At 43.7% G+C, this 17,685-nt stretch overlaps 1 protein-coding gene across 8 annotated transcripts in view; it reads left to right on the top strand.

Moving 5' to 3' along the window:
* Positions 1-2,090: 2,090 nt before the first annotated feature.
* The window catches only part of SFI1 (SFI1 centrin binding protein), a 27,482-nt gene continuing 11,887 nt past the window's right edge, over positions 2,091-17,685 (top strand). For 2 of the 8 annotated variants that reach the window (XM_030232668.2, XM_030232669.2), the window contains exons 1-17: positions 2,092-2,850; positions 4,743-4,922; positions 5,940-6,011; positions 7,581-7,688; positions 7,854-7,948; positions 9,456-9,573; positions 10,215-10,317; positions 11,218-11,374; positions 12,148-12,309; positions 12,723-12,793; positions 13,527-13,619; positions 13,990-14,087; positions 14,377-14,458; positions 15,376-15,554; positions 15,791-15,866; positions 16,567-16,662; positions 17,093-17,169. In XM_030232668.2, the coding sequence (XP_030088528.2) occupies positions 2,831-2,850; positions 4,743-4,922; positions 5,940-6,011; positions 7,581-7,688; positions 7,854-7,948; positions 9,456-9,573; positions 10,215-10,317; positions 11,218-11,374; positions 12,148-12,309; positions 12,723-12,793; positions 13,527-13,619; positions 13,990-14,087; positions 14,377-14,458; positions 15,376-15,554; positions 15,791-15,866; positions 16,567-16,662; positions 17,093-17,169 (1,787 nt within the window). In that variant the 5' untranslated portion in view covers positions 2,092-2,830. Of the gene's footprint in view, positions 2,851-3,273; positions 3,701-4,742; positions 4,923-5,939; positions 6,012-7,580; positions 7,689-7,853; positions 7,949-9,312; positions 9,574-10,214; positions 10,318-11,217; positions 11,375-12,147; positions 12,310-12,722; positions 12,794-13,526; positions 13,620-13,989; positions 14,088-14,376; positions 14,459-15,375; positions 15,555-15,790; positions 15,867-16,566; positions 16,663-17,092; positions 17,170-17,685 lie in introns of those variants that run through there. The other 6 variants (XM_030232665.2, XM_030232666.2, XM_050980644.1 and 3 more) reach the window with 5 other exon arrangements.

Here is a 17,685-nt window from a genome sequence, read left to right as displayed (position 1 = left end):
GTCCCCCCCCCCAGCCCCGGCCGCCCCGCGCAGCCCCGCGCGCCGCCGCCGCTCCCGCTCTGCCCGGCGCCGCCTCCGCTCAGCCGCCGTAGCCGGGGCCTCGCGCCGCCCGCTCCGCACCCATTTAACGCCCCGCGCGCAGGCGCGTCGGGCGCGCGCGCCGGGGGCTCCCCCGCCTGCTGCCTGCCCGCGAATGGGCGGCGGGAGGCGCTGACGGCGGCAGGGCTGCGCTCCCGCCCTGTGTCCCCGCCGCCGGCCGCCCGCGGAACCGGCGTCTCACCCTGCGAGCGGTGCGGTGGGTAAGGAGAGGCGCGGGGCTCGGCGAGGGCCTGCAGGCAGTCTGGGTGGGCAGCCCTGCGGGGGAGGCGGCCGCCGGCGGGATGCGGTGCGCGCCATGTGCGGGGCGGCGGCGGGATCTGCGCGTCCCTGTCCCGGGACTGTCGCCGTGTCCCCGTCTCGCCTCAGGGGCAGCGCGGGGTCAGAGAAGGGCGGGGAGCGGCGGGGCGATCGCGGCTGAGATGGGCTGGGAGCGCGCTCGGCGGGCGCTCCCCTCCCCCCGCGCGTTCGCCGTGGTCACGGCGGGCTCGGGGGGGCTGCCCGGGAGCGCCCTCGCGTCCCGCCATGCACGGCCCGGCTCCCGCTGCTGAGAGGGGCGGTCCGGCCGAGCCCGCGCCACTGCCCAGCCCGGCAGTGAGAGCGCAGGGTCCCGGTGTTAGCCCGCCCCGGGCTCCTGTCATTTTGGAGTCTGGCGTTCTGTGGGATAGCCGGACTAGGTTGGTGTAGTGAGCGGAGCAGCTTATTCGGAGGCACCGTAAAAGTCTTTCATTTTTTGCTAATTAGGAGCAGACATTGTTTTCATCATCAGTTTAAGGAATTTACTGATCAGTTTAAGGAATTTACTGAGCGAGATCGCCTGCTCCGTTTGCCCACAGCTCTATCCCCGGCACTTGGATCCGTTCTGCCGCAGTAACCCAGCGGGCCCATAGGGTTTCCAAACGCCTTGGGCAGCGAGGTCTGTGTAGGAAAAACGTGTAGGATCGTATGGTGAAGGATCTGGTGAATAAGGTGTTCTCTTCCCTGATCTCTAATGAAGTTGAGTACCAGAATGAAAATCTGGTTACCTATGGAATGAGAGAAATAAGTGCTGCATTATTAATGAGACAGCACTGCAACTATTGCCAAGTCTCTTGAAGCCAGCAAGTACTTTCCAAACAAATACACAGGGAGACTCCATAGCAACCAGCGGGCCACCAGCCTCGAGCTCAGTGGTTATTATCAGATGCTGTAGGCTTTGAGAAGGCCTGAACTATACCGTGCTTCACTGTCACCTTTGTGCACGTCGCTGTTGTGAGCTAAACCAGGCTTTTCGGCTTCCAAGACACATCTGCCACAGGTGCCCGTTACTTGATGCTCACAGCAGAAATGTCCAGTGGCACAGAAGTGGCAGAACACAGATTGTTCCCAAGTGCAGCAACAGCTCCCTGCCGCGACCGTTCAGCTCCTTTCCCTGTGCGGGTCGGTCCGTGCGGGTGCTCGGTAAATCCCGGTCGCACCGGGGCCGGGGCAGCGCTCGGCCCCGCCCCGCCGCACGGGGGCGCTGTCCGCCCGCCTGCCCCGCCGCACGGGGGCGCCCTGCTCAGGGGCTGGGCGGGGCGGGGAGCGCCCGCCCCTCATGGCCGGTGCGCCCCCGACGCTGCTGGTTCTTCCCTCCGCTTCCCTCCCCTTTGCGGTGATTTCCCCGCTGCTTTGCGCCGTCTCGTGTGCCGGTGTGGCATCCGCCGGTGCCGGGATCCGTGGCGCCCCCAGCGGGGCGGAGGCGCTGCCGCGGCCCCTCACGGCGGGGTTGTGGAGCAGCCTCGTGTGGGTCTCCAGTGTTTGTCCATCAGCACAAAAAGCGTTCGGGGTACAGTTACCAGCTGAGGGGAGTCTCGTGCAGTAAAACTCCAGAAGAATCTTGTAGGGTTTTGTTTTGTTTTTAAGCTGGTTTTGTTTGCTTTTGGTGTTGGGTTTGTGGGGTGGTTGGTGGTTTTTTTTGGGGGGGGGGGGCTGGCTTTGGGTTTTGTTTTTTTGTCGGGGTTTTTTGTGTTTTTTTTTTGTTTGTTTGTTTGTTTGTGGGGTTTTTTTGTTTTGTTTTGTTTTGTTTGGGGGGGGGAGGGTATTTTTTCTTCCACACCTTCACCGGTGCTAATAGAAGAATCCACTTTGGGCCTCACACTTAGAAGGAGATGCCTGGCCATGATTGCAGGTTCTTTCACACGGTCAGATTCTTCCTGGGAAGTCACAGGGTTCCATGCCTGCAGAAGTTCTTGCTGGAGCTAGGTGGAACTCATTGTTTGGTTAATTTCTAAGGGCTTGTAAAGGAGAGGAACATAGTACTAAAAAAAAAAAAAACCAAAAAACAACAACAGCTGAAAAGGAATCAGCTGCTGATGGTGTTACCCTTGGTTATGAATTTAAGTAGGGGCACATAACTTGGACTAGTTTACTTTTTACAGCACCTTGCTAGCACATTTTTGTTTAGGTGGGCAGAATTGCTGCCTTAGGATTCAAATATGGTTATAACTTTATTACCATTAGATTAAGGCAGCACAGTGTTGCTGAGACACACAGATGCTTTTCATGTTAAACATCTGGAATTGCATTATGCTGTTTGAGTGCAGCAGAAGTCTAAGTGGGAATCATGTCATTTTTATGATACAGACTGCATTTAGTATAGGTCCATGTGGTGGGTACATCACAACAGGCACCAATTAATGCTTTGTCCAAAGTTAACAAACAGCATTGCAGAGCAGAGAGTGCATTTGAACTGCAGGCTTGGAACTACAGTGAAATGGAGAAATTCAGGGGGAGGTAAGCAGTAATAGGAAGCTACTGTGTTAAAGACCTCAGCTGTAATTTATTTTATATTTATGACATCTGAAGATTTCCATGGGACAGAAGAAAGTTGAGTGACTCTCACAAAGGGTATTATTAGTCTCTGTGAAACTTCGTCAGCCAGAAAATGTTCCTCTTAAAAACAAAGTAAAAAACTAAAAAACACCTAACTCCCAAACTGATCACGAAGCACAACTTTATGTGGGTTTACATTATCTTTACATTTACTTATAAAACTGATGTTCTTGAGCTTGAGATATTAGACTGGAACATAAGGTACTTGGACACAGCTGTTAGCCCAAGCAAAGATTTACTCCATATTCTCTTTTTCTTCCTATGTTTTTGAATTCTAACTTTAAAAGGGATAAATGATCCTTCTTTGACTCCTATTTTTCATGGTCACTTGCCATAAATTTTGGGGGACATAGGCTGTCATCATTAAATGTGTGCAGTACATAACAGTGTTCCAAAGAGAGAAATAAAAGTATGTATGTTGGAAAATTATTAGATACTCTCACACCTTAGACTTTCATACAGAACTTCTGCCTCTTTTACCCAGGTTTGATTTTTTCAGTTCCTTTGTGCAAGGTTGTCATTGCATGTGGTCAGACCAGGTTTATCTTTGGGGCAGATGAAATAATTTCAAAGGGGGTTGGGGGGTAATAGGTGTGTACAAGAATTTGTGCTGAAAACTGTTTTGTATCAATTTTAAAGTGCCTGAAACTCCTCTTTAAATGTGCTTAGAGTTGCCTTAGCTGCACGTCTTGATGTGAACAGAATTCTTTTGTTTGCTGGATGGGGCCTACCTCTTTCAGTAAACATTCAGGTAATATTTTATAGAACAAGAATTTCTCACACAAAATACAGTTCTTGTTTTCTTCCATTAACTTTTAACTCTTTGCAGCCTGCTGGAACAAGCCAAAAATATTGTATTTCCTCCCAGTGACTTGTTGTTAGTAGTGGTCATTCAGCCAAATTTTTGAAACTTGCATTGTTCCAGTCACTTTGTGAAAACAACATTTTTTTCTGGCTGCAGCCATGTTTTCCCTCGCTCAGTTCAGGAGATCATTAGGGTGAGATTTCAGATTATCCTCTTCTGTTGCCTCTTCTGGAACTCAAGAATGTGTTTGTGTTTCTAATGTGCAAATTTTCAGGGTGGTGGCAGCATTTGTTTTGGGAAAGAAGCTTCAATGGAACCGGTGCAGCAAGTTTTATCTGCACAGGTTTTTTGGTTTTTTTTATCCTTGTTTTCAGAAAATTACAAAGAAAAAATATTTAGAATTAATAAAAACACACTTGTTATTTTTCAGATTGGAACTACACGTGAAAGTAAACTGTGTGATAGAAAAATAGGTCTAATTTTGTTTTTTAATGATTAATACATAAAAACAGGAAGAGATTTTCAATTTTTTTTTTTTTTAAGGAGAAACACTCTTAAAAACTAGGAAAGAGCTTGTAAAAGAGCATTTTATGTTAAAATGGAAACCTCACTTCAGTTCACCAATGCTCAAGAGAATTTATCAGCAGTGGGCAGAATACCTTGGTATGTTTGAGACTAAAAGGCAGAAAACCACAGTCAGAGCTTCTCTGTCAAGACACCCTGTGTGCACACACAAATGCATTTCAGTGATTTCTCTGTGACATGATTGCACTGAAATGTTGTGGCCTTCCTGGTTGTGGTGGGGAAAGTTTAAAATTCCAGATACTGAAAAACACCTGATGAAGAAACAATAAATGTTTTAGCATTTCATAGCTGTCGTGTTCTGTGTTTGATTAGATACCTTTGTTACAGACCAAGCTATTGCAATAATGCCACTTCTCTGCAGGTAATACAGTTTTCCACAAAATATTTCTTCTTTCCTTTTAAGTTCAAAATCCCTGATGATGGATGAAATCCAGCAACCACCTGAGCATCGAGTTCATGCAGCTGTACAATCTGTTGCTCCCCAGTCTGCAACACATGAATTTCAGGACAGAGGTCATGACAAGCCAGGTCAAGATGGGTATACCCAGAGTCAAAGAAGAATGTTAAAAAAATTCCAAAGCAGGTGATAAGTACAAACTATATTTTTCACTAAATGGAGCAGGGGATCAGATCTGAAAGTGTCTGGGTTTAGTGGTACCAGTGCAGGTTGCAGCAGAAGTTTTGGTTCATGGCCATGGCAGACAGTTCTGAGGATGTCTTGTGGTAACTTGAGGACAAGGATTGACAGTCAGATTTCAGGTATTTTTTTACTTTCAAAGGCAAATTTAAAAATATTCTTTGATACACTGCCACGTGTCATGATTTCTTCTTGTTCTCCTTTTGAGTTTTTTATTTGCTTCTTTTGTTAAAAGAACCTTGACAAAGGTGGGATGTAATTGTGTAGAGATTAAAAGCCCATCATTTGTTGAGCAGCTCAGACCTACTGAAAGAGCAAAGCCCCCCTTCCTGGCTGTGTGCTTTAACTAATGACCTTGTGAAGCCTTTGGTGCTTCTTCTTGGGGCCCTCCATGTGCCAGCTAGCTCTGAAATCATTGGGAAAAAAGAGGGGAAGGGTGATAGGGTCACAGTAACACATTAGTGAGCTGAGCTGGTGCTGGGAGAAACTTGTGGAGGTGTGGAACTGCTGAGGGGAGGTGGGACAAGGAAGATTGGCTGGCTTCAGGAAGGGCCAGACATGAGATTGGCTCAAGTATTCTGGACTCAGTTGGTTGACTTGGGGGAAACAGTGATGTTACCACACTGAAACCTCAGAAAGGGCTCCCAGCCAGCCAGCGCCCTGCTCAGCAGGACCACTGGGTGGAGGAGGGCTGCTTGGAAGGCATTTTGGCTACCCAGCACTCCTAAAGAAGTACATCCCAATTCAAGTTTTGCAATGATGCTTGGGCTTCTTTATGCTTTATGAATTGCTCTGTTACAGGTACTAATTTCCAGGTCTAAATATTTCATATATGCATTGATCTCTGAAAAGTAGACCCTTACTTTTATTACTGAAACGATAATGAAAATTCCTATTTTCACTATTACCTGGGAATTTGCAGAGGAGGTGTACAAAAGCAACTAATCTTCCCTTGTATTCCAGATACCTAGCAAGGAAGTTTTTCTATCTGTGGGGAAAAATAACATTTGGACAAGTTCTCCCTTCCAAAGCCAGGTAGATAAAATTACCGAACTCAGAGGTGGAGGTTTGTTGCTTGTTTGTTTTGTTTTGTATTTTTGTTTGTTTGTTATGTTTTGTTTTGTTTTCATTTTGTTTTGTTTTGTTTTTTTTTTTTAATGGCTTAGTGGTAAACCACTGGGCTAAGAGAGTACTTTGGGTACCTTTCTTGCTCGTGCCTTTTTTTTTTTTCTTTTTTTGTTTGTTTGTTTGTTTTTAATAATCATGGTTAAGCTTCTGTTAACCAAATTAATAGGAATTGTGTTTTGACAAAGTTGACCAGTATAAATGATATAAATGATGGGATGTGATTGGGATACCTGCTTTAAATTTAACTATTTCCCAAAGTTATGGTGACAGAGATTTCACAGACTGAGTTGGAAAGGACCCACATGGATCATTAATTATTATTGTTTGCACTGTTGTTCTTAATGTATATCTGTGTATGTTTTGTATCTGTCTGACTTGGAAATACCTGTGGCAGATAATTCCTTTCTGCTGTCAGTGTTCTGTGAGCTGCTGAACCCCCATGCTTTGATATTCATTGCTTGTTTTGCATTAATTTGCATGTTCATTCTTGCTTGACCACACCCTTGGGAACTGAAGCAGTTTCCAGTGGGAAGACTTGCATTTGGAATAAGATCAGGTCCTTAGTCATTCAGTTTCATTTTTCTGTATCAAATATATTCTGTTTCTGATTTGTTGGTATGTGGGAGTTGTCCTGTGAACCTCACCATTCCTCCTGTCCCATCTACTGAGTTGGCACTACTTTGGCTGCCTATCAATTCAGCACAGTGATGAATTTATTTTTAGGGGAAATAGATTTTATAAAGACCAGCAGGGAGCACAAGCAATAATGAATTGCCTTTCTAGATTTAAAAGTCCCCAGTTCTCCATAGCTGTAACACCTGTTAATGCATGTGCAATACTGTTAATGCACCAGGCCCAAAAATAACATATGGTTTGTTTCTTTTTCCTTTTTTCCTTTTCTGCATGAGTGCTTGGACTTGGCTCGGGGTAGGTGGCTGTGAATTGCAGCTTGTGAGAGGAGTGATATGTTTCACTGAGAGACCTCTAGGTATTCTGGGCCTAATTCTGCTGTAATTACATGATAAAAACATCAAAGCATTATAAAATCTGCTGTAGCTTTTGTTTTTATTTATATATAAACTATTTTGTGTTAAAATAGCAAAGAACAACATTAGAAAGGAAAATACACGTCACCTGCTGTTCTGGTTGTTGGAGTAAAACACAGAACTGAAGATGAAAAATGTGAATAGGTCTCAAGTCAACTGGTGATGTTTGGCAAGTTAGCAACATCTGTCTTTTATTCCTTGTCTTTGTGTGAAGTGTTTACAGTCAGTAGAGTGAGTGCTTCTTGCAGTACTTCATGGAGCCTTCGAATAAAGGGTCACAGTAGGGAAGTGGTTTTAAATGCAATTAGTTGTTATTAGGCTAATCAGGCAAGCCTGGAGAAGAGGTGGTGTAATATTCATTAAAACTGATTTGTGGTCACTCTGGAAACCTGTATGACATTTCTTCTGTCCAAATCCTTCAACTGTTTAGATGTTTGTATGATCAGAAGATTCTTCAAAAAGCTTTTGGAGAGTGGAAGGAGCAGTGGACACTTTGCAGAGAAAAGAAGCTCAGCCTAAGAGCAGACAACCATTACAGGTTAGTGAAATGAAATTCCCCTTGGGGTGTGTGTGTATGAGACATTTTCTGAAGGAGCTTTTAGTATCAGTGAGCAAGTTCCATCCATGGTTCATCTAGGCCAAGAGCAATCTTTTCATTGCTAATTTTAATATTTCACTGAATGGCACTTCTTTCATTTTTCAGGCATTTGCTCCTTAATTTGATATTCAAGGCTTGGAGAGCCTATGTATGCCAGCAGCAAGGAAAGAGGAACAAGTATTATGTTGCAGAATCTCATGGTAAGTGAAGTGATGGTAATTACCAGTATCTGGGGACATACTGAGATGGGAGTATCCACAGGGAATTTTTTACCAGAATCTGTGTCTCTTATGCTTGTTTGCACCCTGAGCTCCCCCACCCCATGGCAGTGCAGTGCTTGCAGGAGCAGATGGCAGGGGGTTCTGTTATAGGGGTGTAGCTATATAGTTATTTAGGGATGCCAGTGAATAAGCTTAAGAGCCTCTCTCCATCTGCTCTGGATTGCACTGGTGGTTTTTGAGCAGGTGGCTTGATTTTTGGTTGGTTTTTTGTTTGGTTGTTGTTTTTTTTTAACTTAATCACAATATGTTTTCAAGTAGATGTTTTTTGATCTAATGTTTTACTGGGATTCTCTGTCAGCTGTTGCTATAGACATTAGATAGTAAATCCCTGTGCTTTTAACAGCACTTATTATATATCTATTGACTGTTCCTTCCAGCTTGTGTCTTGCAATTGAAAGAAGCCCAAACTTTTAAAGTGCCCTTGGTCTTACTGTGTAGGTTCTTTGCTCTGCAAGGGATTTGACTTGGAGCTGTCTGTACTGGTAGCAGCTTTCTTGGGTTGAGGGAATATGTTTTGCTGAAGGGAGGTTGACCCTTGTTTAAAGATGATGCTGAGGTTTTGTTCTGTGCTGATTTGCAGAATAAGTTAACTGCTCTCTTTACACATGAAGGTAGCCTCAGAATGTCGTAGAGACTGGCACCTTTGGACACAAACTGACAGGCTATCCAGATTTCTCTTTTAGTGAGTGAGACCAGAGTATTTACAGCAGAAGCTGTGTGTTACTTGGTCTAAAATAGCAAAAGGTGACCTGTTTCATGGTAGGTTAATGCTTGATTCTTTTTTAGGATTTTAGGAAATCCTAAAAAAGAAAAGTCTGGGGTTCTTTTATGTGTGCCTGTGAAGTGGCATAGAATCAATGAGAGTTTTTTCTGATAACATTGCTTTAGTGGTGTCAGTTCTGATGAGCCAACCTGCTGTGAGGAGAATATGCAGTGTGCTGCACTAAGTGGTAAACTGGAATTTGTGACACCACTTCTGTTTTTAGCTGCATGACCAGCCTGCTAAATAAAGTTTGACTTGTTTCTGGTTCATTTCTCTGCTTGTAGGAGAGAATAACTCTTGAACAGCAACTGATGAACCTGATACACTTTTTTTTTTTTTTAACAAACCAAAGAGAATCCTCTAATTCTTACCCAGTAGAGTCGTTATGCTGACCATTGTTCTCCAGTTATTTCCCCTGTAAGCACCGAAGACAAAGCGGTTATCGGCCATTGTCCGATAATTCACGCTGCTCTGCACAAGTGGCTGACCGTGCTGTGACTTCTGTGACACCCTCCACCAGAGGGAGGGTCGCTGTCATTTCAGGCTTTTCCACAAGGTGTCCCTGCAGGTTGAGGACACCGAGTCGGGGGCAAGCTGTGATGGAGAGGTTAAGATGTGCCACATTCCAGGACTTAAGATGCTGCCGTTTTTTGTCATGCACAGCAAAGAGGCAAACTCTGCTCAGGACCTGGCAGCACTGGCTGGTTTATGTTGATGTTCAAAGGACAAAACATGGGATGCAGTCCGTGGCACTGGCATTCAGAAAAAGAAGCTGTTTGGGGTAAGGATGGAATACAAACAGGCACAGAGGCACTGACCATAAGGCCATGGCTTTTATCTGTGTTATGTTATCTTTTCCTAAAAGATAAAAAGTCACACCATGACTTCATTCGGTGTTTGATTTTTCTTCAAGAATTCTTTTGCTTTCTGGGATTTGTGAGTTCTTCTGGCACACCCATAGACTATGAATTTAAGAGACAGCAGCTTGCCAGTGCCTAATGGGAGCCTACAGGAAGGCTGGAGAGTGACTTTTGCAAGGGCATGCAGTGAGAGGACAAGGGGGAATGGCTTTAAGTTGAAAGAGGGTAGATTTAGAGTGAATATTAGGAAGAAATTCTTTACTCTGAGGGTGGCGAGGCACTGAAATATGGAGATTCCCCAGAGATGATGTTGATGCCCCATCCCTGGAAGTGTTCAAGGTCACTTTGGATGGGATTTGGAGCAGTGTGGAAATTGAAAGTGTCTCTGCCCATGGCAGGGGATTGGAACAAGATGATCTTTAAGGTCCCTTGCAACCCAAACCATTTGGTGGCTCTTTGAAAAGGTTCTTGTTCATACCTTTTTTTGAGTCAGATGAAAGTGATTTCTTGCACCAAATTATGGTACCTGTGTTTGAACTTGTCTGTAACATTGCTTTGGCAGCATTTCATGGGCAATGTGGAGAAGACAATACTACCAGAAATGCTCTGGACATAAAATGAATATTTTGGCTTTGCAGCATTGGGCCCAGAGCCTGCAATTTCGAGTAAGTCTCAGGAGCTTCAGCTACTGCCATTTCTAATATTTTAAGTTGCACACATGTGAAAATATTGCAGATGAACAAAAATTAGGCCTTGTTTACTTTGAAAATTGCAGTACTTATGATGGAATATCATATCAGGACATGGAGAAATGGAATGAAGCTGTGTCAGGGCAAGTTCAGACTGGGCATTAGAAAAAGGATCTTCCTGAGAGGGGGGTCAGTCCCTGGAACAGAGTCCCCAAGGAAGTGGTTACAGCCCCAAACCTGTCAGAGTTCAAGGTGCATCAAGTCCAGCTTCCTTCTTCTTGCAGGACTACTTAAAATGAGATGACTGAGAGTGTTGTCCAGATGTTTGATCCCAGCTGAAGTGAAAACAGCATAGGTTTCTTTTTTTCTTTCACTGAAACTATGGCTTTTTGTCCATTTTATTAAAAAGAAGGGATGGTATTTAATTTGACCTGCACTGTAAGATGCAACAATACTGGCTTAGGGCAGTATTCTGCTAGGGAAAGAAACTTGTGGCTTGGAAAGTCTTACAGTATGTCATGATGGGATTCCCTTTTATATGAAAATAATCTGAAAGAAAGCCTGTTGGCAAAAGAAAATATTATATTGGTCTTTTTAATGGGAAAAAGTGTGAAAGTCTTTAAAAGAGTTAATACATATTTGATGTTTTCTATGCTGACATTCCTTTGGTGTTTGTTTGGGTTTTTTCCCCAAAAAAGGGGAAAGGCTTTTTCCCCCTTTTTGGGGGGGAACCTCGTTGCTCATGGCTTTCACCTTTAGAACTTAAATGGAATTTCTTACTGCATGTGTGTTCTTCCTCTCCTTCTCTTTGTTCTACTTCCCTAATCTTGTCTGTTTTTTCCCCTTACTGCCCTTGCCCCTTAATTATTCCTTCAGGCTTGGTTGCAGTGGCGAGAGCTGTACTTGCACACCCAGAATGAAAAGCAGAAGGAAACCAGGGCAGTAACTCACCATCAGCACTGGGAATTGAGGAGATGCATGGGAGCATGGCTGGGATACCTGAACCTCCACAGAGTAAAGAAACGCCAGAATGGTGAGTGAAAGTGGTGAGGTGGAGCAGAACAGGGCTCAGCCCCTTTGCTGAGGGCATGCTGATGGCTTTTTCTGTTCTAGGAGACACTGCAATGTCTCTGCCCACCCAGGTCATGAGATGCAGCTTGGGCTGTACACTGTGAAAGCCTGGCTGGCTTAGCTCATGTGCTGGACTGTCAGGAAGATCACCTGCTTTCCACAGGATTTGAGAGAAAATGCTTTAGAATTCCCTTGATGAAAACTTGCACATTGTCTCTTGGATTTTGACTGAGATATCTGTGAGAAGGATGTATTCAGGACTTTGATCAGTCAGTCTGTGGATTTTCTTCATAATTAGTCAAATCACTACTCCTATAGGATGGTAAAGATTATTACACTAGCTCCTTTGTTTCTTCCCTTGAATGGGAATGAGTTCAGATATTTGTATGAATTGCTTTTTGATTGCTTGCAGTGGAAAAGAATCTAGCTTGGATGTGTAGGAACTAGTAATAGGAGTATGAAACATAAGCAAGTTTATGTTGCACAAGTAATAAATACATTGTCCTAACTTTCTTCTCTTAAGTCAGCACAGTCGGTTCCTGCTTTAAAACTGCCTTTGTGATCAATAGGGAGAATGTGATCTTCTAGCTGAGCGTTAATGTGAATTCTTGTAACCATTTCTCAGTGTTAGAGCTCGTGTCACTTGTGAGCCAGTGGCTCAGATGCCAGGATCTCATCTGATAGGAATGAGCCTAGGACGGAACAAGCCATGAGTGATTTGTGTTTGTCTTCCAGAGCTGGCCCAGGAGTTTCACCGGAGCAGGACACTCCGGAGGTGCTTCTCGGATTGGCAGCTGTCATGGGAGTGCAGGAGAAGAATGCGTGCTCACAGAAGGGACCTGGAAAAACAAGCAGCAAGGATTGCCTTATGGAGGGTGTTTGCACACTGGAAGCATTGTATCCAGCCTGTGTTTAGTCCCTAGCAGAGCCACCTTAGAAGCATTCCCACAGGGGGAAGATCCAGTTAATAAGCAGGAAGGTTGTGCAGTAGCCCCAGTGACAGCAAACATGTTGTCATTATTTGTATGTAATGCCATACTAACAGTTCATTAAACTGTTGTAATTACACTGTGTTAGCAGCTGTATAAGAGTATATTAGAGCCTGCAGAAGATAATTTATGGTTGTTGCTTAAGAGTGAATCAGAAACAAATTGTAATAAGCCAGCAAAATCTAAAAGTTTGACTGTACTCAAAACTTCTGCAGATAACAGTGCTGGACATTCAAACATTGAAGAAATTTAGATGGAGATGTAGTGCCCCTCTGTGGAAGAATGTTGTTCTGTGTAAAAGATACTTTAACTCAGTGACAGATGTTGTGCTGTGTGTGGAAGAGGCTCAGCAGTGTGAGCTGGCTGAAAAGCACTACAAGTGTCACCTGTTGGTAAGAGCAGTTATGTGCTGGGGGTGGGGGGGGGGGCTGTGGAGTCTCCCTGTGACACTGACAGTGGTGAGCGAGTGTTAAGTGGGAGATACACCAGGTTTTGAAATTTCAGCTATTCTGGAATCTGCCAGTTGAATCCAAATGGGGAAACTGTGCTGATCTCCAGAACAGCTATTCATCCATCTGGGAGACTGGTGAAGTAGATTCATCTTGAGGGTGGTGGGTTACCTGCTCCCTGGCTATTCCACCATGAGGTTGCCTTTTCCCCTTGATTTTTTTTCTTATGCTGTTTGCTACAATAATTATTTTTTCTTCTCTGCAGTAATGTATGCTGCTGCTTTTCACATGAGACCAAAGACAGGTTGCTGCATGTTCAAGTAGTTGATGTTCTGGGTTTTTGTTTAGGTTTTAGGGTTTTTTAAAAGAAAAAAATAAATCCCTGAATGCTGTCTGAAAGGTGGGCACAAGCAAGCCTCCAGCTTATTGGAACTGAACTATTTTCAAAGTTGCATCAGTACTGGTCATTAAAAAAATATCAGTAAACTGGTTTGGATTGTGAAGTGAAAATAGTAGTGATTATAAGAGCAGAATGATTTGTGATTTGAAGTAGGATGCTCTCATGATGCTGTACCATTTTCTGCCCCCATTCAAGGGATTCTAGGATTGTAGATCAGTTCTAAATTACCTGATTTGGATTACAAGTGAGAGTTGTGTTTATTTCTTGTGGTTGCAGGAACTTGGCCTTAAGGGTCTTCGGCAGAATGTCCTGGACACTCGTCTTCAGCGAATGAGAACAAACCTGTCATCCTGTCAGCATCGAGTGACAGTGAGTTTGACTTTGGTTCTTGTGTCAGTTTGTCTTGAGCTGTCCTATTGACTTCCACTGTCACCTACAAAGTACTTTTTTACTAAGGCAGTGGCTTTGTTCTTAAATACTAATAGCCACAGAAAATCTGTGAGAGTCAACTGCCACTCTTAGATATGTTTAGTTTTTTCATTTCCCTGTGTTTATGGTGGATTTTTTTCTTTTACCAGAAAAACTTGTAGGAGGTTAAAAAGTTTGGTATATGAAGCCAAGCAGGAGACAACCATTGCAGTATGCAGTTGCATTAGGACTTTAACAATTTTTTTATTTGCATTCTTCTCCTAACTGGATATCTTTGGGGGGTTTTGTGTCTTTTCTTATTTTATTTCAGGTGTTGCAGAAGTACTGGAACCGTTGGAAGTCCCGTTTGGAAGAGAAGGAGGAAGAACAGCAGCAGGCCTTAACATCAGTGGCTCATGCTCGTTACAGGTATGCAGAGAAATATTGATAGAGACTTGTACAAATGTGGAATCTGTGGGCCTTTGGGGTCTCTTCTTAAGTAGGTAGTACCTTTGGGGACATAACTTGATAGCAACTGCTCTGACATTTTCTGTGAATAATGAACAATTTACATCCTTGCTTCTTTCTGGAATGTTAGAGGGGGATTGGTTAAGCTTAGCTCTGTGGTTCATTTAGTCAGCTGACATTCATAAGACCAATATGTTTTCTGAAGGAATTGTCTCCTGTGTGCTGACAGTTCTCCCTTTTTGCTTGCCAGGAGGGTGTTGATGAGACAGGTATTTGACACGTGGCTGCTGAAGACCTGCCAGCTGCAAGGATATCGAATGGGAGAGAAGAGGGTAAATGTAACTCTTGTACCTTGCTTAGGAAATAGAGGGGATGATTTCTTAGTCACTGTCTGTGAATATGAGTTAGCACGAGATGGACTTGGTGTAAATTCCCTTTTCCCTGGTGAGGGGTCAAGGATCAATCAAAGAGATTACAACCGATATTTATTGGTCACCTTTTTTAAGTGAAATAGTTTGTTAATAATAGAAACAAGTATTGCCATTCACATAGTTCATTCACTTATTCCCTCAACCTGTAAATATGTGTGTTCTCTCTCTCTCACACAGTCTCATAGTTACTTTGTTGAAATAATAATAATAATAATGCTAAATGGCCAACCCCAGTCATTTAAGAAGGGCAGGGTTATGCTGAGAAATTAACTGCTTCTAAGTAGGTGTCCATAAAGTTCTTTACAGGGCCCTTCATGTTTTTAAGGGGGGGTCTGTATATATATATATATATATATGTATGTGTATACGGTCCTGGAGTGTTCACATGTAGCAGCCACTGTAGCCTTTATGTGGTCTCTTACACAACTCCAAGTTGACAGTAGCACGTATGGGTGTCTTTCTGCAGATATGGCTCACCCTTGGTGGAGGGAGGTTATCAGTTCTTGTACATTCAACAGGACTGGTTTCTGGAACTTATCAGTCCTTAGGAGTCCTTCACATGCTATTTATCAGCTTGTGTTTTTCCTCTCTTTGGCTTGCTATTTTTCGGTAACAGCTCCTCCACCCACACACACAGAGGTACCTGCAGAGCATGTTACAGAGCCTCACCACAGAGGGGCTTTGGTGGTATGTCCATTGCTGTTCAACCTCAGAAGAACAAACATTGGACAGTTCTATGCATGTCCTCTTTAAGGAGGTGTTTCCTGTTGTTTTTAGCTGCCTGTGCTGTGCATTCATTGCTCCTTCCCCCATCTCAGGCTGTGCTCCATTTCCAAAGGCAGCTCTTGCGCTGCTGCTGGTCCTGCTGGCGGAGAAGAGCAGCTGCACATCTGGAGGAGCAGGAGGACTTGGTTCGTGCAGGAGAGCACCACAGTAACCAGCTGCTGCTAAAGGCCTTCTGTCTGTGGAAACAAAAGGCTCAGGAGAGAGAAACAGAGTAAGATGTATTTTGAAACAGAGAATGATTTTAATTGGCTCTTTTGGCAGCCTATTTTGGACAGCATTTAATTCACAATGGTGGTCACTGCTCACTCCTTTTTTGTGCTTTGGAGTCTACTAAGTTGTCTTTCAGTAAGTGAATTACTGAAAATAACAAATGTGGACTCAGGTCTGTGCTAAAAGTGTCCAGTAGCATGGATTGCATTGTAGGACAAATAATTATTTTTCTTATAGGAGGTTCAAGGAGACAGAAGCATTAAGATTTCACTGTTCAAAGTGTCTGCAGCAGACTTGGAACAAGTGGAGAGAGGTGAGAGAGTTAGCAGATGGGAAAGAGCATGAAGGCTTCCTGTTATGTTTGAATTGCTTATACCCATATGGCTAGAAGTTAAATTGTTTGTTTTAAACACTAGTCATTCCTAAGCTCTCCTCCCTTTTCGTGTGGATAAAACCAGTTTGGTGTGGGTGGAACAGGAACTGTGTAGGGAGAAGAGAGAATTCTTTTTGTTCATGTGTAGATACGGTGAGGATAGGAATATGGTTTAGATGTACCTGGGAATGTAATCAGAGTTAGTGTGATGAAATTGTCCCTGCCCAGTACTGAGTGTGTCCTTCTCAAAAGTTAGACGTTTGCAGCCAGGCCTTACAGGATGTCACAAACACAGAATACTTTCATGGTGGGCCCCTTTTCTTTACCATGAAATGAGGTACCAGATGTGCCTTGTATCATGTCTTGAAAATCTATGAGAAATTTTATAGTTGGAGCTGCTCTGTTGGTGCAGACCTGTTAACTTGAGTGGTTTACATCAGTCCTCAAGGGGATTCCTACAAAGGGTAGAAAGAAAAAGCACCTCAACTAGGCCTTTTGGGGAAAAGCTGTTACAGCAAGGTGAAGGATTGATTCTCCAGAGAATGGAAATGGTCCTTTTCCCTCCTCTCTCTGCCATTACTTGTTTTCCCTTATTCATGTGTGTGTATCTTTTGGGTTTTTTTCCATTTCCTCCTTCTAGTACGTGGGACATCAGCGTGAGAAGTGGAGGAAGCTGGTGCAGGCAGACCTGCATTATCAACATGTATTGCTGGGCAAGACCTTGGCAGCTTGGAAGGTAGGATGGAGGATGGAGCAGCCTTTTTGAGGCAATTGTCTGTATGTGCTGTAGTGTTTCAGTGGGAGCTGAAGAGCTCCTACTCTTCTTCCCTGTGCACATACACACCACATGTACAAGGTAGAATGGAGGCTCTTGTATGTAGGGCTGTATGAGCTCTGGCATTCCTTATTGGAGCAGAAGAACCAAGGTAATCTTGTAGCACTTGGTATAGCACAGCTAGCATTAACTCTTGTGTAGTGACTGTTTGCTGCAGCAAAGCAGCATTTGATTTCATGGCTGTATTTTTTCCCCCTGTACTTTACTGCCAGTGCTACTTATGAGTTAATAAGAGTTAGTTAGATGCTAGTAAGAGTTTCTAGGTGTTTCCTCTCCTCACAGATGTTAACAGTTGAGATAAATTTACCTCTCAATACAATTTTTTTTCCAGATTTACCAACAAAACATACAGTGCATTCTGTATCAAGTAGCTGAGAAGGAGAAACAGCACACTCGACTGCTGCTGCGGTGAGCCTCTTCCCAGGCAGCTTGAGAGAAGTGACTGCACTGCAGTCAAATTCATTACTTTCTTTCACTGCCACCTTTGTAACTTTCTGAATGTTTGGTGCTGGGAGTGGACTCTGCCATGCATTGCTGTTTCTTTGCATGAAGATCATCTAGGTAAAAGAAATCAACCTCTTCCTATTTGCTATCTGCTTTGCTTGAATGTTTTTTAAATCTCTGTTTAGTCCTACAAGAGTCATCAGACAGCAAACTGCATCATTATGGTATGAACTCCATCTGTTATGGTATTAAAGCAGCCTGGAAGATGCAGAGCCTATCTTGCATTACAGTGAGGAGAGTGATTAAAGATATTATCACATTGCATTGGTTGTAGTTATTTAGTTACCTTATTTTAATGCTATACAGCTTGAGTCACTTGCAGAGCCTGATTGGCTCAGCTGAAGCTGCTGGATTTGACTGTGTTCTGTTTTGCACTGCCTTCTCCTCAGCAGAGACCTGAAGGGGCAGAAGTTGATTTGC

Source organism: Serinus canaria, chromosome 15, assembly GCF_022539315.1.
Source record: "Serinus canaria isolate serCan28SL12 chromosome 15, serCan2020, whole genome shotgun sequence".
Classification (NCBI taxonomy): Eukaryota; Metazoa; Chordata; class Aves; order Passeriformes; family Fringillidae; genus Serinus; species Serinus canaria.
The sequence above is the reverse complement of the archived record's forward strand: the minus strand, read 5'-3'. Positions and strand labels throughout refer to the sequence as shown.